At 35.5% G+C, this 21,785-nt stretch overlaps 1 protein-coding gene across 1 annotated transcript in view; it reads left to right on the top strand.

Moving 5' to 3' along the window:
• Positions 1-17,213: 17,213 nt before the first annotated feature.
• LOC149822850 (arogenate dehydratase/prephenate dehydratase 1, chloroplastic-like) overlaps positions 17,214-21,785 on the top strand; it is a 30,352-nt gene continuing 25,780 nt past the window's right edge. The window contains exons 1-10 of the mRNA XM_089980117.1: positions 17,214-17,692; positions 18,619-18,686; positions 18,840-18,932; positions 19,000-19,200; positions 19,308-19,388; positions 19,498-19,593; positions 19,763-19,840; positions 19,928-20,017; positions 20,110-20,177; positions 20,412-20,493. Of these exons, the coding sequence (XP_089836243.1) occupies positions 17,440-17,692; positions 18,619-18,686; positions 18,840-18,932; positions 19,000-19,200; positions 19,308-19,388; positions 19,498-19,593; positions 19,763-19,840; positions 19,928-20,017; positions 20,110-20,177; positions 20,412-20,493 (1,110 nt within the window). The 5' untranslated portion in view covers positions 17,214-17,439. The remainder of the gene's footprint in view (positions 17,693-18,618; positions 18,687-18,839; positions 18,933-18,999; positions 19,201-19,307; positions 19,389-19,497; positions 19,594-19,762; positions 19,841-19,927; positions 20,018-20,109; positions 20,178-20,411; positions 20,494-21,785) is intronic.

Genomic DNA, 21,785 nt, shown 5'->3' with positions numbered 1-21,785 from the left:
GCTAAGAGTCACAACATTGCAAATAGTGATTGGTTTAACCACTGGGCTAAAAGTCTCAAAGAAGTCCACCCCTTTTAACCAAAAGATGTGCCTTGTAATGTTTCAAGGATCCATATGATTCTCATTTTATCTTATGTATCAAATTGTATCCAACAAGCTTACAAGAACCCAAGTATCATTCTTTTGTAGAGCAAAAAATTCTTCATTCACTGCTTGTTGTTGACTCTGGTTCTAAGTTATCACAGAATTTGCACTACAAGAAATATGTGTATTAGCGACGGACGCTATCCGCCGCTAATCCGTCACTAAATATGTTAGCGACGGCCTTTGTGAGGGATTAGCGACGGATAGCGTCCATCGTATAACCCTAGTCGCTAAACTGCGGCAGAATTTATCTGTCGCTAGGTAGCGTCGGATTGACGGTAGATCATGCCCGTTGTTAATCTATCGCTAAATAGAAACTGAATTTGGTTATGTGATGGAATTTAATTCGTCGCTCTGCTACTATTTAACGAGAGATACGTATCCTCCACTAATGGTCGTCGCCAAATTAGCGACGGCCATTAGCGATGGCTTAAATTTTGTCGCAAACCGACAACTGCCTCAAATTGGCGACGGAGTAGCGGCGGATAATATCCATCGTCAATCTGTTGCTAATTTTTAAAAAAAAAAATTAAGAAAAAATAAAAATTTTCTGAAACTCGAGAAAAATTTCTCGTTATACAATTCATATAACTTGCTTATAAAAAAGAAAACACACATAAAAAATACATAACAAATTTAACACAAGTTCTAAATTAGGCAAACTTTAACAATTAAATACAATCCTTGCCAAGTTATAATTAGTTACAAGTATGTCAAAGAAATTAAACAAATGAATCTAATCCTCATCAAGATTCTGGGCATCATCCTCTTCATTTTATCGATTTGTGCTTCCTTCCATGCCTCCATCAATTCCTCTATGTTGATCATCTCCAGCATCCTACAAGAGAAAAAATTTGTTAGTATTTATAAACAAAATTTAATGAAATAAATTATATGTAATGCACCTAATCTAATGCAACAAAGTAAATGGCTGAATTGCACAGAGAATAGCAATAAACTGAAGGACATTAACAGAATTCAAATATGTGTTCTAAGAATGAAAAAAAAATGTATAGTGACTCAATCATGCAGATATATGTTTTAAGTTTGTCAAAGAATTTCATAATGATTCATGCATGCATATATAGTATATAAGGCTGCCAAATAAATGTGTTATGTATCACAATCATGCATATATGTGTTGCAAGATAGTAAAAAAACTTCCATAGTGATGAAATCATGCTTATATGTGTTCTAAGGCAGTCAAGAAACTTTATATGTGATTCGATCATGCCTATCATGTTCTAAAGTAGACAAAAAAATTTATAGTTATTCAATCATGCATATATGTGTTATAAGGCATTAAAAAACTTTCATATATGCTAATATCAGGCTCATATGTGTTATAAGGAATTAAAAAACTTTCATATATGCTAATATCAGGCTCATATGTGTTCTAAGGTTGTCATAGTGATGAAAGCATGCTTGTATATGTTCTAAGGTTTTTCAAAAACTTTTATAGTGATTAAATAATGCATATATGTGTTATAAGGTTGTAAAAAAACTTTCATAGTGATTCAATCATGCGTATATGTGTTATAAGGGTGTCAAAATTTTTTTATAGTGAATCAATCATGCATATGTGTTATAAGATGTCAAAAAAATTCATAGTGAGACAATCATGCATATATGTATTCAATCATGCATATACTAGCTTGAAATCTAACAACATGAAACAAATGACATGAATCTTTATACCTGACGGGCACCGAAGCTCATGTTGAATGCAGATGAAGTTTTCCTGTCCTGAAAAAAGTTGTACAACTCATTACGGACAATGTTGGTAATGGTTTCATTTAAAAAGTTTTGCATCTTTTCTTCAAGACGCTGATAGACACCATCCCAAGACATAGTAGGGTCATTCAGACATTTAGAGTTGATGTTGGCGTAAGAACTCTGAGAGTCATGGTTGCACTCTGAGAGTCGTGGCTGCAAGAAGCAACGACTGGTGTAGTGTTCATGTTACTCCCAAACCCGAACACACGACCCTTTTTGGGTTCACCAGTTGCAGTCACCCATGTTGCAGGATCAAAAGGTGGATGCTGAGTGGAGTCATTGCTATATCGTTGTACCATTTGCTTCTCGTATGACTCCTATAAAGTAATGATTAGAATCTAAATTAATAATTTAGAATTACAATGTTTATGATAACGTAATTCAAAGTAACTTGTATATTACAATGTTTATTAATACAATAAATACATACTGATGTCGCTCTCGCCTTCTCTGATACAAAATCTCTCGTGCTCTTACGTTTATGTGTTTCAACAAACACATCCTTATAGGGTATAATGTCTCCTTTTTCTGCTTTCTGCAATGTTAAATGATAAAAAAATCGATTAATAAGTATGCTGAAATATTTATAAACTTGACAATATATATATTCATGAGTTACCATTCTCTTGCGGTGGCTCCCAAAAGTCCTAGATTCACCTGTGTATAGATGAGTATCGGGCATCTTCACTCGGTTTTGTGCAGCCTTTGCTGAGCAGTTTCGAAATTCATTGCTTGCCCACTTGTCTCACATGTCCTCCCAATAATCTCTCTTGATAGTAGAAGACCCATGGTCCTTCCACTGCAGTGGATCATCTATCCCACCAGCTGTTTTTTTTGTTGTAGTCTTCATATTGTGCAGCATGTTGGCAAATCGATTGGCAGCCACCTTCTGCCACACTACCCTCGCGTCTTTCTCCTCGTTTGCAGTCGGGAAGCGATAGAAAGCCTACAAATACTTTTAGAAAATTAGCACACATAAATATGAAACACTTCTTGTTATGATAAATGATTACATACCATGAATAAGGACATTAAACTGTCCAACACCTCTCTCGGGTACTCTTTTCATTGCGCTATCGGTCCTGAAAGATGATGCAGTAATGACTTCATAATTTCTCTTATTACTTCTTGCTGTTCAAACCTCGCACTACACATGAATTGATATACATTAACAATCGAATGTCGATATACACTTTTTATAAGTTAAGTATTGGACAAGTGACAATGAAATACTTACGGTCGACTATCGTTATGCACTATTTGAATTACTCATCGTGTGTCACACTGAGAAGACGCTGCATCCGGCATAGGTGGGTCATGTGTAGGCGAAACAACACCTACAAAACAATGAGTTAGAAATTCACACAATGCACATTTAAACTAATCAAGTATATAATTATTTAAATGATATACCTGTCGAAGCAACTCGTGAAGATGAAGGCTCAAACTGGCTACCAATGGGTGCTCGATGACTATGACCTCCATGAACTATATTCTAACAAATAAAAAATGTCATGCAATACATTCAAACATTTCAATACATTTTGATACATTGGATCAGTTACATAACTTTATATCTTTATGAATACATAATCAAATTGAAAAAAAACTTCATGCAAGACATTCAAATATTTGCTATTTCATTCAAATCATTCTAACACGTTACAATACATTCAATTCATAACTCTATACCTATTGAAGAGTTATAATACATTCAAAACATTGCAATACCTTCAAAATATTTAAATCATTACAATACATTCAAATCAATCTAATCATTCAGATCAAATACAGGTATGTATTACAAGATGTATTTCACTAGCTCGAGAATGATTCCTCATCACTTGTTCGACTTTTATACTCTTCTTCTTCCTCCTCCTTGTCTTTGTCATCTTCTTCTTCTTCTTCTTCTTCATTTAGTGCTCATCCACTTGGTATATCATTTGGATCACATTCTTACATGCATGTGCCATCGGACAATGGTGATATGACATGCATACGATGTGTGACATCGTGACCATAAGAGAAGTCATATATATCATCTGATTGATAGTAATCACCCTCTTCAGCAATCTTGTCTTCCTGTAATTGATCATACTCGAGGTATAGTTTAGACTTCACCTTACAAACTGCCCACCATTCATTTCTATCTGATTTCCTTGTAGTCGGATATGAAGTATAGTAAACTTGTTAAGCTTGCGAGGCTAATATGAAAGGTTCATATGTTTCAAACCTTGATTTATGATTCACATCTACAATGTCTAAGGCTTTGTCGACTCTTGTTATTGTGGGATCAAACCAATGACACTTGAATAAAGTTAAGCTATTATTTGTGCCTAAGTAAGTCAACTCCATTATTTCTTCTATAACATCGTAGTAGTCATGTTCATTTTCACCGTAGCTACTACCCTTGATTCACATGCCACTATTCATCGTTAACTTATTGACACTGTAGTCTTTTGTATGAAATCAATAACCATTTCTGATGTACCCGTTGTAACATTGCACAACTTTGGATGGACCATTTTGTAAATCACATATTCCTTGATCTTTAACATCACCACGGTGAACCTACAAGCATAAACAATAACTATGATCACGACCAATTAAATATCTTATTGTTGTTTGTAGGAAAAGAATGTATACAATCATCCTTACCAACTTTTTCAACCATGTCACAAACTTATTTTCACGTTCTTTCTGTACTTCTGCATCAGTGAGATGTGAAAGTTTTCTTCGCAACTCCAGATCAAATCGCCTGCACTTAACAGAAACTTATTTTACCTAACCATGTACGCACGTATAGAACTTAGTGTTACATACTAAGTATACTTACTCGATGTATGGGTCGATTGCTGAGCAATTATAAAGGATATAGATTTGTGTTGCGTCTTGCTTTCGATCTTCCAAGAGTTTTGATCGGCAACTGCCAAATGCATGCCCAAGTGATTGAAATATAGACAATTTGTCAGTTATAGTTAATTGTTCTCTATCATTATTACGAGGTGGGCATGTGGCGTGTTGGAATATGAGCTTCAAAGTACATAAATGAGAAATTTGAAATCTCTTCTAAAGTGTATGCCTCACAAATAGAGCCCTCTACTCTTGCTTTATTCCAAACCTTTTTTTTAAGGTCAAACATGCATCTGTCAACAATATACATCTTGAATTACAATAAATTTCTCAATAGCATTAAAAAGAAAAATTTGAAAAAATATATACCTTTCAAATGGGTACATCCACCGATATTGCACAGGTCCACCAACTCTAAGTTCATATGGCAAATGTATGATCACATGTTCCATAACGTCAAAAATTATTGGTAGAAAAATCTTCTTTAGTTGACAAATAGCAGTTATGACAGATTCATCGAGATTCTTTACCTCAGATACTATGACTTTTGATGCGCATAATGTTCTAAAAAATCTACTCAACTCGAACAATACCCCCCATATAGGTTTGTCTAACATATTATGGAATGCTAGGGGTATCAACCGTTGCATAATGGCATGACAATTATGGTTCTTCAACCCATATAATAGCCTCTCGTCTATCTTCACAGCCGGAGCAATGTTAGAGACGTATCCATCTGGAAATGTCAATTGTCTCAACCATTGACATATCTGTTTTACTTGATCTGGCCCAAGCACATACCTTACCTTTGGTTTTAGTACTTTGTCATTGTACTCTTTCAATTCTAATTCTACTCTTTTACATATTACTTTTAAATCCATACGAGCCTTCAAATTATCCTTCATTTTTCCTTTCACATTCATTACCATATTGAACATATTATCAAAGATATTTTTCTCCAAATGCATGACATTCAAATTATGTCGTATCAATAAGGTCGGCCAATATGGTAGTTCCCAAAATATAGATTTCTTTGTCCAATTGTGATCCTTCTCAAATCCAATAAAGGGCCTCGCACTACGGGCATCTGTCAGTCCATATGGAAAGTATCATAATCTTCTTAAAATCTCTATGTCAGACAACCTTGTGGGTGAACCTTCCATTTCAGTTGTACCTGCTCGAAACACGTTCTTTTATCGTCGGAACGAATGATCACTGGGTAGAAATCGACGATGACAATCAAACTAGCATGACTTCCTTCCATGCGTCAAACGATTTTGTATCATTCATGCAATACGGACATGCCAACCTCCCATGTGTGCTCCAACCAGATAACATACCATATGCAGGGAAGTCACTGATTGTCCATATAACAACAGCCTTCATATTGAAGTTTTGTTTTTTGTGGGCATCGTACGTGAGAACATCGTCGTCCCACAGTATTTTCAATTCATCAATCAATGGCCTTAAATATGCATCAAGATTTTGGCCTAGAGATGTCGGACCAGGGATCAATAGAGACAAGAAAAGATGTTGACGCTTTATACACAAGCTTGGAGGAAGGTTGTATGGGGTGACAAATATCGACCAACAATAGTATGGGGTTGATCTACCCCCAAATAGATTAAATATATCTGTACATAAACTTAGCCTAACATTTCTCACTTCCAAAGCGAAGTTCTAATGAGTACGATCAAAGTGCCTTCAAGCTTCTGCGTCTACAGGATGTGTGATCTTGTCTTCGTCGTGTCGAATTTTATTTTCATGCCATATCATTTGTTTAGCTATCCTCGAAGACATATAAAGTCGTTGTAATCTAGGGGTGAGAGGGAAATAGTGGAGTGACTTATATGACACTTCTTTTGACCTTGTGCTACCATTTCCCTTTGTCTTTGGCTTGAACCAAGGATGTCCACATGATGGATATGATTTACTATTTTCTTGATCTTTAAAACACAACATGCAGTGATTGAGACAAGCATCTATCTTTTGATACCCTACACCTAGAGCATTGACCATAACCTTCACACGGTAGAGATTTTGTGGCAATTTCTCATCTTTGGGCAACATACTCTTCACAATAGAGCATAGACGGTCAAAACATGATTGACTTAAATTATACTTTGACTTTAAATTCAGTAGTTGAAGAACTGCAGACAAGATAGTGTGACTCTCACAACCATTCCACAGTGGCTCATCAGCATCTCTAAGTAAGTCATAAAATATACTAGCTGCATCGTTTGTTGCTTCTTCCTCTACCCCGGTTGGTGCATCACTATGTCCCATAGCAGAACCTATTTTTGGTCCTACGACATCAAATATCAAATTCATATATGGATTATTGTGCACCACATTTACCCGTGCATCAAAATTATTCCAAAATTCTTCACCATGAAGCGTCCAATTCTGATAACCACTAACAAAACCCTTCCTATATAGGTGATGTCTAACGCCATGAGGTTCTACAAATCAATTGTTCTTATACATCGTACAAGGGCATCTGATTCAACCGGTGGGATCCACTGTGCTGATACTTGCCGTTGCGAATTCAATAAAATTGTCAACACCATCTATATATTCATTCGACACCTCATTATCAACTATCCTACGGTACATCCATTCACGGTTTGTAGTCATTTTGTCCTATAATATTACAGATATTATCATCACCAGTTAAAAGAGAATCTTAATAATGCTATGATGAAACAAATATCTAATTTATCTATTAATTCTTGTTTGGTGATTGTTTGTGAGCAATTTTTTGTTTAAAGTAATACATAGATTTTCATGTGTAACACCATCACATCATATTTATACACATCACGAGGATATTTAGAAATTTGAAATCACATTACATAAAACGATACATTCATTTGAACAAAAAATTCATGATATAATTTCACATGGTATACATAATCAAATGGAAAATAAGTTTATGCAAGCATGGATACAAACACATCAAACATTGCAATACATTCAAATAATTCATATTAAAACAATATCAAACATGTACCTGCAACAAACACACTCCAATATCTCTCTAACTATTATCATGCCTAGCATAGAATCCGTACTCAAAAACATAAGAATACTTATATTCTCATACATTAAAATCATGCTCAGCATGATCTCCAAACTCCATCAAAGCAGTCATAGATATCCACAACTAAGTGAGTGTGTGAACAAAAAAGTGTTGCATCTAATAAATTAAATAACATGTGATACATTTGCATCACTTACCACAGGTATTTACTCGTAGGATTTGGCTTAGATAAAATCGATGCATTCAGTTTGGAGACAAGTATAGTGAAAATAGGTGAAGTTGTAGAAGGCACCAGTTCTTTTTCTTCGGATTTTAAAGGAAAGAGATGTTCATCAAAAGTAACATCTCCTGGACACCACTATTTAAAAAAACAAGTTCAAGGCATAGAGATTTGTGGCAACTATTGTTATGACTTGAGAACACATGCAACTTGGACGTGAAGTCAAACTTATTGGCTTGATAGGGTTTGAGGTTCAAGTAGCAGGCACACCCAAAGGTTTTCAAAAACAAGTAATTGGGTTCTTTTCTAAATAGTACTTTAAAAGGACTTTTATATTTTAGATTTGGAGTAGAAAGTTTGTTTATCAAATATACAATTGTGCAAGAAGCATACATCCAGTAGTTTTTAGGAACACTAGCACGTGACATCAATCAACAATGTGTATGCACTTTCTTTCTGATATGCCATTTTGTTCATCTGTGAATGATACAAAGTGGCCAATACCTATGATTTAAAAATGGATCTAGAGCTTTATATTTACCTCTAGGGAAACTTTAATGTTTTTGCCATTGAGATTTACAACAAGAACTAAATTTTTAAAATTAAGAAAAACCCAAGACTACTATGAGTAAGCATTAACAAAAACAACATAGTATTTTGATCCTTTAACACTCAAAACTGGGCAGGGCCCCAAACATAAAAAAACACAATATGAAGAGGCCCAAGTGTATTATATGCAATTTTAGAGAATGGTAGGTTATGTTGCTTTTCAATCTAACATGCAAATGAAATAAATAACTCAATATTTTCATAAGGCAATCCAAAATGTTAAATGGTTTTCTGAACAACCTTTAAATTAGTATGACCATGTCTATTATGTCAACTATCAAGACTAGTTCTTTCACCAATAAAAGTAGATTTATTTTGAATTTTACTCAAATAATCAATAAAACAAAGTTCATATCTTGCTTTCTCATGTAGTAGTTCCTTCTTGGTTCGACCATCTTTAACTTTGCACTCTATCAGGTGAAACTTGAACACTACTTTGTTTTCTTTGGTGAATCTTTGCACAAAAAACAACTTTTAGTCATGTTAGAAACATCTAACACATCATTCATGATAAAATTTAAATTTCTCAAATAAAGAACATAATTACTAATACAAGTGATTTCCAAACATGTGCAATTATAGATCTTGATCGAATCTATCGCCTGATAGTCTGAATGAAATGACAAAGCATTAAGATCATCTGAGATGTGATGAGTGGTGCCTGAGTCATGATACCATGCATATATTAAAATATATATATATATATATATATATAGGGGAATGAAAACCCTCCCAAACCTCCCCAATGATATTTTATTGATTTTTTGGCATTTTTTGTCAAAATTTTTACCAGACAATTGTGATATATATGCTTGTTTTTATAGGAATCAGTTCTTAAAGTATTTGATTCGGATGCATGGATAGTTTTTTATAAGTTTCAAAATCAATGGCATACAATTTTCATAAAATTTTTAGTCTTCAAATACCATTTTTTCTCAAAATTCATGATCCAAGTGTTGATTTATAATAAATTGATCATGTTGAACACATCTGTATGGTCATAATTTTGAAAAAAACACTAAAATTTTTCTATTGGGGAGATTTGGGAGGGTTTTCATTATATATATATATATATATATATATATATATATATATATATATTGTCTTCCCTTTCTAATAGGCTATTCTCATTAAGGATAGAATGATAATTTTGTACATGTTATAGATTTTTCCCTTTAGGGGCAAAACTGACCACATTTTTTATCTTTTATACTTTTATAAAGGGTAGTTTTGTCTTTTAATTAATATAGACAACTATATAAAGTTTTGTCTTTTAGTGAATATAACTATTAGAAATCTCCAGCAACTATATTTCAAGAAACTAGCACCGACCTTGCTCGGCAAGACCACTAAAAGTAATATCCTAGGCATCTAAGAAGCAAACCATCATGACTCAATTCACTATGGAGGTTGAGCTTGTAGCACTAGCATCTGCTAGTATGGAAGCTTAATGGTTGACAAATTTCTTGATGGGGATTCCATTGGCTAGCAAACCCTTGCCTCCTGTAGCAATTCACTATGATAGCCAAATTGGTATATATAAAGCATGAAGCAATATATACAATGAAAAATCTAGATATATCAGTCTAAAGCATAATATTATAAATAATTTACTCATTCAAGGAGTAATTTCAATAAAATATATAAAATCTTGCCAAAATTTGACAGATCCACTTATGAAAGGTCTTTCACAAAAAAATCATTAAAAATATATCTGAATGAATGAAATTAAAATCTATTAAAGAAATTACCCATGATGGAAACTCAACCAAGTGACTCAGGTCGACTGAGTTCTTGTTTTAATGGGAAAAACAAGTCATTGAAGTAATTAGATAAACATTAAAAAATATATGAAGATAGAGAGTATCTTCAAGTCCTATTATGATATAAGTGCTCAAAAACTTGTGATATGAGGATGAGTCTCATTACTCTTAATGAGATTTATAGGTCAGATTGAATAAAGTGGTTTAAACAAGTTTTCACTTTTGATAGACTCATCTATATGAGTGTGAAGACATGAGTTGCATTCTATGACATTAATGTTGTCTCTAGAGCACTCATGAAGTGAGATACTACATACGACCCTAAATATATTCAGTTTTTATATATTGATAACACATATGGTTACCTGAAAAGAATATGGGTGTGAATAGGCTAAAAAAGTACACAATAGGAACTAAGTTTAAAGCTTCGCTACTTTGTTTCTGAGACTGTTTGAATCTTGCTCATATTAAGTGAAGGTTCAAACCCAAAAGGTACCTTCATTTGTGCATATGACTTTCACAAACAACTTCATGTTTTTTTTTATAGTTTTAATTTTGACCCATGTGGGGTATTGATATTATTTGGCTCAAAAGTATACTATTTTTTAACCAATATCTTTGGCAATTTTTTTTTTGCCTAGTTTTTTAGAATGCATTTTGGAGGAAAAATCCTACTTTATGAAAAGTGTTTATCCCACTTTTAACATCTTTGAAACACTTTGTTTAAAATGTGGATAGTTGGCTTAGAGGACAAGGCTCTCAAGAGGCTTGTCAATTAAACTTTAGACCTTGAACTTTGGACTTTAGACTTGGATTCATCTTTGGACTTGAAAGTAGATTTAGATTTGGATTTGAATTTGGCCCGACTCAACTCGATTTGGTCGTAGTCTTGGTCATGGTTTGACTTTGACCAAATTTTGTATTACTTATTTTGGATAAATTTATACCTCATAAAACCACTTAAGAAGCTTTATTTTTCTTAAAACATTTTGATGGTTGACCAAGGTAGTCAAAGGTCATTTGCAACCTAACTACGGGGTAACACCTAGCCCCAATGGCTAGCCTTAATGTGTTCAAGGGCGTTGGGATGTTAGTGGGCACATGAAGCTCATTGAGGGTGACTATTTGGGCCTTTATGGGTTCAAGCTACTCGTTTGGATCTTAATGGGTGCATACTTCTCGTTTAGACCTTAATGGGCATTATGGATCCATGTGAATGGTCGTCTGAACCATTCTGATGGTGTCTATATAAATGTCAGTGCCACAGGTCAGACCATCTATAAGTTTTCTTCTTGTGCTCTCTCTTTCTCACTTTTACTTTCCCTCTCTCTCTCTAATTTCCTGGAAAGTTGTTTAGGGTAGTTGTGTCATGATGACTAGCCTACTCAGTGTCAGGAGTGGCTAGTACTACACATGAGGTGTAAAGTTGGTTGTATATCCAAAGCGAGGTTGTCTTCAGCCCTTCTGCACTGGGGTTTAGCCTCAATAGGGAAACTATCGCTTTTAAGAAAATGCCATTATTGCGTACCTCCAAACTTTGGTCCTACTGTTCAAAGCAGAAAAGTTCAAAAATTCAATATATGCTTTTATGTTTTTGTCCCTCACAACTCAAGGAAAGATTGTTTCCTTGATGAAGGATTGTAAATTTGATCTTGTAGACATGATGTACATGGTCTATTTTTTGATGATCAACCTTTGGATCGTCAGATTCCATCATGTGAGTGGGTTTTCTTGGCTATTAAAAAATCAACAACAATTTATCACTTTAAAATTCTTTAATCTTAAAAAACATTTTCTATCAAAAAAGCAAGATTCAAGGATTGATTCCTAACAATCGATTGTGTTGAACACATCTACGATAGGGGTGTCAACAGGTTGGGTTTGACCTGGACCCGACCCATACCAAACCCTATAGGGTCAAGTTTTGGTAACAAATAAGAAGGCCCAATTAGAATCTGGGTCTGATTAATATATGGAGTCAGGTATGGTTTGTGAAATTTCATGCAAGACTCGGGCCCGACCCAAGTTCCAATTAAGATATGTAATTTTTTAATGTAAAATTGATAAAAAAATATTGTTTTACCTTGTATAGTCTAGGATTGGTTCATGTAATCTTTATAGAATCCAATATGTTTTTCTTATAGTGGGTTCGATTAGAATCAAGTATGAACATGTTACCATCACCTTAAAATAGGTTTATGTCTGGTTCCACCTGGATCTGAACCAACTCGATGCGTTGACACCCTTAATCTACGATGTCAAATTAAGTCAAAGCAATTTGTTTTGTGCGATGACCCAAGAAGTTTGACATAGTGGGATGGGGCCAAGACCATTTGACGTGCAATCTAGGTTCAAATCCCATGGACATCACCTCTCTGCATAAGCTGAAGCTTGGTGACTCACTGGGGTCGAGGGGTAAGCCCTTAGAGTTTTACGTTGGCATGGACAAAGACCATAATTATGGTAGGTTGAGCTAGGGAGGCTAGGTCTCTGTGCTTGGAGTGGTTTCTCTGAGTAAAAAAATTTGTTTCATGAGATCCCAATTAAATTGTACACACAAATACTTGCAACAAAGCTCAGTACCTTTGATAGTACCAAATATGTACCCAGTGAAGGATGTCTCCATTGTTGCCATAAAATTTTTGAGATGCAGTGACTCATAAAACCAAAAGGCCATCATTAATTCTGCCAGTTGTCATTGCAATTGCAACTACAACAGTAACAAAAATACAATCTTTTTCTCAGATGGTGAGATGAAGAACATGACCAGCCCTATTAAGCAATGTAATCTTAGAATATTGAATGAGAATACCTCTAATGCAGATTTATAAAAAAGAATAAATAGGTTACAACTTATGAATGATTCCCTTGATTGTAGGGATCCAAAAAGATAACAAATATATAACAACTACAATATTTTCTTATCCTAGATTTAAGGAACTGAATCATGTTGAGGTGGCTTCCCATATCCGTAATCCTTATCCTTGTAACAGTAAATCAGATATGATGTGAGCTATTCATTTGGATCATCTTGTTGTTCATTTGGATTATCTTCAACACTCCCCCTCAAGATGGATTTTGAGGATTGATTATACCCATCTTGCCACTTAATTGCATGAACTGGTCACACCCCACTACTTTTGTGATGATGTCAGCCCTTTGACTTTTACTAGGGATGAATTTGGTGCATATGATTCCTTGTTGCAAATTTTCTCTCACAAAGTGGCAATCTAGTTCTATATGTTTCATTTGTTTATGAAAAATGGGATTAGCTGCTATGTGCAAAGCTAATTGATTGTCACACAATATTTGAGGAGGTTCCTTTTGTGTAATTTCTCGATCATGGAGTAAATACCTTAGCCATGTGATATCGCAGGTGCCAGCTACCAAGGCCCGATTTTCAGTGAATGCGCATGAGATTGTAGTTTGTTTCTTGGATTTTCAGGAAATAGGAGATTTTCCAAGAAAAGTGTAATATCCCGTGATTGATCTTATAGTGAAAGGATAACTTGCCCAATCTGAGTCCACATAACAAGATATATTCGAATTGCTCTCAGATTCAAGTAGGATTCCTTGGCCTAGTGTGAATTTTAAGTATCTTACAAGTTTCATGGCTGCCTTCCAGTGTGGTTGTCTTGATTCTTGCATAAATTGACTCAAAATGTAAATTGCATATGCAATGTCTAGTCGTGTTATAGTGAGATATATGAGCCTTCCCACAAGTCTTCGATAAATTATAGGATCTTTGATAACCTAGCCACTATGATCCAATTTATGATTTCGTTCTATAGGTATTTCACCAACATCCTTCAACAATAAAAGGGTGTACTTCCTTTAATTCAGGAAGATCCCTTTCTTTGATCGAGCTACCTCTATTCTAACAAATAACTTCAATTTTTCAAGATCATTGATATGAAAACATCTATTCAAGTTTTTAAATTTTTGCATCATTTCATCATCATTTCCAATGATAACATCATCGACATAGACAAGAATGAATGCCAATTTGTCACCAGATATAAACAAAAAAAGAGAATAATAAACTAATCATTGTTTAAAATTAGCTTTCTTCAAGGCATTTGAAAATTTTGTGAATAATTGTCTTAATGCTTATTTTAATCTGTATATGGATTTATTCAATCAACATACTTGTGTCTCCTTCTCGTGCATGAAACCGGACGGCAATTTCATGTAAATTTTTTCATCGAGAACGAAGGAAGGCATTGTTAGCATCTAATTGATGTAATGACCAATTGAATTTTGTTGCTACTGATAAAAAGTATCGCATGATAACAAGTTTAGCAACGGGAGCAAATGTGTCATGATAATCGAGCCCTTCTTGTTGAGTATATTCTTTGGCCATGAGTCAGGTCTTATATCATTCAATAGTTCCATCAGATTTGAACTTGGTTTTAAATACCCATTTAAACCAGATAGGTTTCTTTCTCAGTGGCAAATTCACAAGTATCCTAGTTTTATTCTACTTGAGAGCTTGAATCTCAACTGACATAGCTGCTCTCCACTTCTCATCTCTTAGGAATGGATTATCCACCCCAAATATCAAAGTGCACCAAATCAAAAGAATAATTAGATTAGATCTCATTAGTGGGAAAAGGTAATCTAGTGTATTTGGCTAATTGACAAATTTCACATAAACACTGATTAAAAGAAATTGAATCACAAGTTTGAGACAAAAGTTTTAAACTATCAAAGGAGATGTGTCTCAAACGCCAATGTAATAAATCAAATTTATTAGACCTATTGGTGAAGACAATTGCCACCTTATTCTCCTCCAAATCAAGATAATAAAGTACTCCATGTACTCTAACCAATCCAATTGTCTCCATCGATTGAGAGTCCTAGATATGATTATAAGAGGGGTAAAAGGTCACAATACAATTCAATGAATTAATGAGTTTATAAATGGATATCGAATTGAACTTGAATGAAGGAATACAGCTGACTTTATCAAGTTTTATTTTTGATGTTATATGGACTTTTCTAATGTGAGTGACTAAACTATATATTCCATATAGAAGCTTGACAGGTTTTAATAATGAGTGAGTGTCAAAAAAAGAAAACATAGAAGGGAAGCAACACATATAATTGGTTGCTCCTGTATCAAGAATCCAAATTTGTGATTAAATGAGAGCAAAATTGACAAGGGGATTACCTGCCACATTAGCCATTGGAGACGGTTTACCTGTTGGCACAAGAGAGAGGAGTTGTATATATTGCTCCATGGTCAGTTGTGGCACGGTATTAGACGTCGAGCCTTCTCCTCTTTGAGTAGCATAGACTTTGGTAGGGTACTCATGCAGTTCATAACATTTGTCCTTTGTGTAACCAAGTTTTTTGCAATGGTCACATGCATTTTAGATGTTTCTTGAAGTTCTTGCATTTTTCTTGACCTTCCCTCATAAATCAGTTCACACTAGCAACATGTTCACATCTTTCATGGATGGGTTCACATGCCCATCAATAACAGTAGTCATGTTTACTTCAAGATTTGGAGCAATTTGAAATTCTCTTTGACATTTTTTTTAAAGAAGCAGATTGTAAGCCTTGCTTACGCAGAGGATTCATGATTAAGAATTGGCTTCAAACTGTTGCATAGGATTCATTCAACCCCATCAACAATTGTATCAACTTTTCTTGTTGATATAATTTTGAAAGTGCTTTGGAAGCACCATATTTGCAGGCAAGCAAGACAATGGCACTCTTGATCTAGAAGATCTGACATTGGATTGTGAAAATCGCTCCTTCATATCATTCCAAACATCTGTTGCTGTTTTGTCAAAGATTATACTTTCAGATAAAGAGTTTAATAACCAATGAAAGGACCATGTTGTTACACTTAGTTCATGTAACAAACTTGGGTGATGATGCATCTGGTTTGATCACATATCCATCTATGAAGCCCATTTTGTTCTGGACTGATAATGCCACTATGACAACTCAATTCCAAGAAGGGTAATTATCTTCAGTCAGAGTGCTCAAGATAAGAATCTGGCCTGGGTTATCAGAATGATGAAGAAAGTAGAAATTATCACTTTGTTCTCCATTGCTAGAACTGTTGAGAGTGGTATTCATATTTTCATTGGACATGGTGATCGTCTAGAATGAAAGTGGGGAAGCGTAGAATCAGACGAGAGGAGGGAAAAGAGATGAAACTCTTAAGGATTTTCACTGCTCTGATACTGTATTAAGGAATGCAATCTTAAAATATTGAATGAGAATACCTCTATTGCATATTTACAAAGAAGAATAAATAGGTTACAACGTATGAATGATTCCCTTGATTGTAGGGATAAAAAAAATAACAAACTGAATCGAGGTGGCTTCTCATATCTGGAATCCTTATCCTTGTAACTGGGGGTGTCAACTGGTCGGGTTTGGTTTGGACTTAGGTGAAATCACACTTGGACCCGATTTTTGGGTATGGTATCAGGTCTGTATCCAGGTCTAATCAGATCCACTGTAAGAGAAACCATACCCGAACCCGATAAGAACTACATGAACCAGACCTGGACCATACCTCACAAAATAATATTTTTTATCATTTTTACATTGAAAATTTGCAGGTCTTAATCAAAACTCGGATTGGGCCCGCGTATGGTATAAAATTTCACAAACTATACCGGATCCATGTATTAATCGGACCTTTGGGTCTGGACCTAGGTCAGTCGGGTCTTCTTATTTATCACCATACCCGGACCTTATAGGGTTTGCTCCACTTCGGGTCTGGGTAAACCCAACCCGTTGATACCCTACTTGTAACAGTAGATCAGATCCGATGTCATTTGGATTATCTTCAACAGGCACAGGCGCCCTCTCACCTACTTTCACTGCCCAACCCCCCACCCCCCCCCCCCCCCCCCTCTGCCCGCCAACTGTTTGTACAAATTTACTCAGAAAGGCTAAAAAGTAAAAGCTAACTGTCCAGTCCCCACTAGAAATGGTTTGCAGATGCGTGTCTTGGCTTCTTAGACAGACTCTATCATGAGAAATCTGAGGTGGGTACCTGAGAAATGGCTCTGAAAGCATTCAACACGCTTGTGTTTCAGCATTGCGGCCGGTTGGAAAAGCGGGATTTGGAGCATTGGCGTTGTGGGTATGGCCTGAAGCACAACAATAAGAGGGCGGAAGGACAGGGCCCTGCATTCGGTGGGTGGTGCGTCTGTGTTCGCCGGGCGGCTCTGGTGAACGATGATGAAGCGCCGTCGTCGGTGGAACTGCGGCGGGTGGATGGTAAACCGAGGAAGGAGTTGATACCTTTGCCAAGTATGGTTTGCTTGCTTCCTTTTCATTCATTTTTGGTTTACTTTTCGTGAATTCGCTAGTGCCGAGCATGTTCCTTTTTTGAGTTTAGTTTTCATGAATTTGCGGGTTCCAAGAATGTTTCTTGTTTCCTTCTCATGCTGGTTTTCTTGAGTTTGGTTTTATGAGTTTCTCTCTCTCGATTGTTAGCTCTCATCTTGTATGGTACAATACGTGTGTAAATGACTTATATTAGCCATAGGAAAGTAAAATTTAGATCTATTTTGTGGAATTGAGCAACTTGTGGGGGCAGGTGTCATGGGTTGTCAGTTTGTGAGTGTTCTACTGAAGTATGTTTTTTTTCAGATCAATGGTGTCACACTGAAATTTACAAGGCCTTTGGATATCTATGCGTTTACATTTTATTGGATAATCGCCAATCGGCTAATAATTTTAAGTAGCTTTTGAGTTTATAATATTTTAAGATGTTTGTTTCTGATGGCTATTGCAAAGTTATGGGGTTGGTATGTTTATGAATTTTCTTTGAAATTAAAAGATTGTGGACTGTGCTTTTGTGCGTTCTCCTACATCATGGGCAGTCAGATTAACAGAACCGTCTTGGGCTTGAATAATACCGGGGCTATCTCACAGCTTGGCTAAGATAAAAGAAAATCTTAATTCAGCTCTTAACATGTGTACCTTTCATTATGTGAAAGCAGTTTGCTCTGTTCCATGTTTGGGTTATTTGTTTACTTCCAATGCCCCCATTGTTGCTTGGTTCTGGGCATTCGAGTGTAAGTTATGACTGGAAATATTCAGAACGCATTGATGGACTTTGCTATTTAAATTCCATTGTTCTGTTTAAGAATACAGATGGAACTAGAGTTTAATGTTGCAACTGAATCTTGTCATCTCTTGCCAATGATCGATGAACCTTATTCTTATTGTAGAACCGTTATCTGTTACTGATCTTGCTGCTTATCCTAGCCATGGTTCTCAAGTTCGCGTGGCTTATCAGGTTAGTTGGCTTGTTTACAGATTAATGTAAGAAACTCCCACTGTGATTCTCATTTATATGAGATTATTTCGGTTTTAGTTTCATTTCTAGGGGCTTTGACTACTTCCAGTTTGTTTACATTCTTACTTTGGTTTCATGAAGTAATTTTTATAGGGAGTACCTGGTGCATACAGTGAGGCAGCTGCCCTTAAAGCATACCCTCAATGTCAAGCTGTTCCTTGTGAAGAATTTGAAGCTGCCTTTAAGGTTTCACTAGATTCTTGCCCTGAAACTAATTACCTCCTTGATGGTGTTAACTTGTGACTTCCTGCAGGCAGTTGAACTGTGGCTTGTGGATAAAGCTGTTCTTCCCATTGAAAATTCAGTAGGTGGAAGCATTCACCGCAACTATGACTTGTTGCTTCGTCATAGGTTGCATATTGTTGGCGAGGTGCAGATGGCTGTCAACCACTGTCTTTTAGGGCTTCCAGGTGTTGCAAAGGAGGAGTTAAAACGTGTCTTGAGTCATCCTCAGGTTCTGGTTTTCTCTGCTATTTGTTTTCTTCTTGTTCTTACAAAGCTTAACAGCTACTTTTAATGTATTTGATTTAGATTTCTCTGATGAAAGTTTCTTCATTTCAGGCCCTAGCTCAGTGTGAGCTCGCACTAAGTGAACTGGGAGTTATTCGTGAGAGTGTTAATGATACTGCTGGTGCTGCTCAGGTTGGTATCTTTAATAGTTCTCTTGCAATTTGTAAAGACCTATTTCCACTTGTTATGTGTTGATGCTTATAATTTATTTTATTATAAATTCAAAGTTTTTATGGGTCAGATTGTTGCTGCTAAGGGGCTCAGAGATACAGGAGCAGTTGCAAGCGCACGAGCTGCAGAAATGTATGGACTTGATGTTCTTGCAGAAAGAATACAGGCAAGATTCTCACTGTTTTACATTGACTCTATTTCTTCTCACTTCTGCCAATTAATGTGCAATATTTTGATTTTTCCTCACAATAAAGGCATGCATTTATATGTTATTAATACCTGCAAAGTTAGTATAAGAGTTTAAATCTTAAGTGTATTATCAAAATTTTGTGCAGGATGATTTGGATAACATCACCCGATTTTTAATACTTGCTCGTGAACCCATAATTCCTAGAACGGACAGACCTTTTAAGGTAAATATGCACAGTTTTGTTATCTATCAATCATCCTTTTGTCATGATTTTTCTAGTTCCTGATTATTTTTTCATTTTCCGTGGTAGACAAGTATTGTCTTTACTTTAGAAGAAGGTCCAGGAGTTATTTTCAAAGCATTGGCTGTGTTTGCTTTAAGGGGCATTAATTTGACAAAGGTATCACTGATAACAATGTTCAGAAGTGCTGTAGAACATTTTATGTTAAACTGTGAACTTAGCTTGATTAATTTAATGTTTTGGTTATGTAGATAGAGAGCAGGCCTCAAAGAAAACGGCCCTTGAGGGTTGTCGATGACTCCAACAATGGAAGTGCCAAGTGAGGGTGCCATCTTTTTTTTTTCACATTGAAGTTTTTTCTTCTTGGTGGTTTGGCAAGCTGGGGCATAACCCTGTAGGATTTGAACCTGAGACCACTAGGTTATGATGGTGCAACCTGCCCATCTCATTTGACCTATTACATTTAATTTTCTTGAAGTCTGAATGTTATGTGTGACTTCATACAGGATAAAATCTATACAAGTTAATCAGAATATACTCCTTTTGGTTGCAGGTATTTTGACTATCTTTTCTACATTGATTTTGAAGCATCTATGGCTGAGCAACGTGCTCAAAATGCCTTAGGACATCTGCAGGTAATTTGACATGTTATGTAAACTGCAATTCTCAACAAGTATATTCAGTTCTATGTTGTGATTGCTCAAATAATCTAATACTCATTGAACATTTGGCCTGTAGTGTTGATTGCACACTATCTTGTTTTAGTGACTGTTTAGTATGAGTAACTATAAATGATTAAAAATAGCGGTTAATGATTTTCAGTGAGAAAAACCTAATGCCTAAATGTAATCAAATAAAGGAATCTTACTAGGACATACTAACAGGAAAATACTGCATTTATCGGGCTTGAAATGCAGATCTGTTAGGAAAGAATCTAAACGACTAGATTGGGGTTTTGTTGGCTAGAATTTAGCTATCTAACCACCAAAGCATATATTTTCAGTTATGTCCTACATGGTGGTTGACTTTGCAACTGAGGTTCTCTTAACATTGTGAACCCTAGTGTGACCATCCAAGTAGTCTCACAAACATGTTATAATCAACTATCAGATATTGGTCATAGATAATTGGAACTCTGAACTATATATATATATATACTACATTTCTTGATATATCTTAATGTAATTTAGTTTGCCCATCAAGAGCATTTTCGTCATTTCATACAGGGGTATTTTTTTCATTTAGAATCTGTATTTTCTTTTTTTTAATCGGTTATTGTTGTCATTGCACCCATTATAGATGTTGGGGCATGTCCCAACGGTCATAAATATGACCGTTGGGAGTTCCCCAACGTCTATAATGGGAGCTCCCTTGGTCTCTCATTTGTATATAAATAAGGCTCAATGAACTTTGTATTCTCAAGCTTTTCTTAAAGCTATTCATTAATAAAATTATATTTTTTATGTGTGTTCTTGTTTCTTTTGAAGCTATTTAGCACTTATGTGCTTGTGTTGTGCCATAGTGCATTATTTTCTTGCTTGGTGATTGTGTGTTCTCGTTGGATCATTCTCTTTTGTGGCTCCCGTACACTTCATTACATGGTATAAGAGCCATAGTGCTTCTCGATCATTTGGAGGTAGCTTTCTTTTTGCCATGAAAGAAGGATTCTCAAAGTGTTTCTGACTCTTGTGAAGACTCAAATAGTGTGTCTCTTCTTCTCTTGAATCTCTTGTTTCTTAGGATGGAGCATGAATCTAATATAAGATCTTTTATTTAAGCTTAATGGAACAAATTACATGATGTGGGCTTCCGCCATGGAGAACAATCTTAAAGAAAATAAGTTGTAGGGATATATGATGGACACCATTTCGAAACCATAACTGAAGCTCACAAAGCTTTAGGGTGGTGTGGAAAAATCCCTTAAAGG

This window comes from Nuphar pumila, chromosome 11, assembly GCF_984573655.1.
Source record: "Nuphar pumila chromosome 11, dmNupPumi1.hap1.1, whole genome shotgun sequence".
Classification (NCBI taxonomy): Eukaryota; Viridiplantae; Streptophyta; class Magnoliopsida; order Nymphaeales; family Nymphaeaceae; genus Nuphar; species Nuphar pumila.
This window is presented reverse-complemented; position numbering and strand designations above follow the sequence as displayed.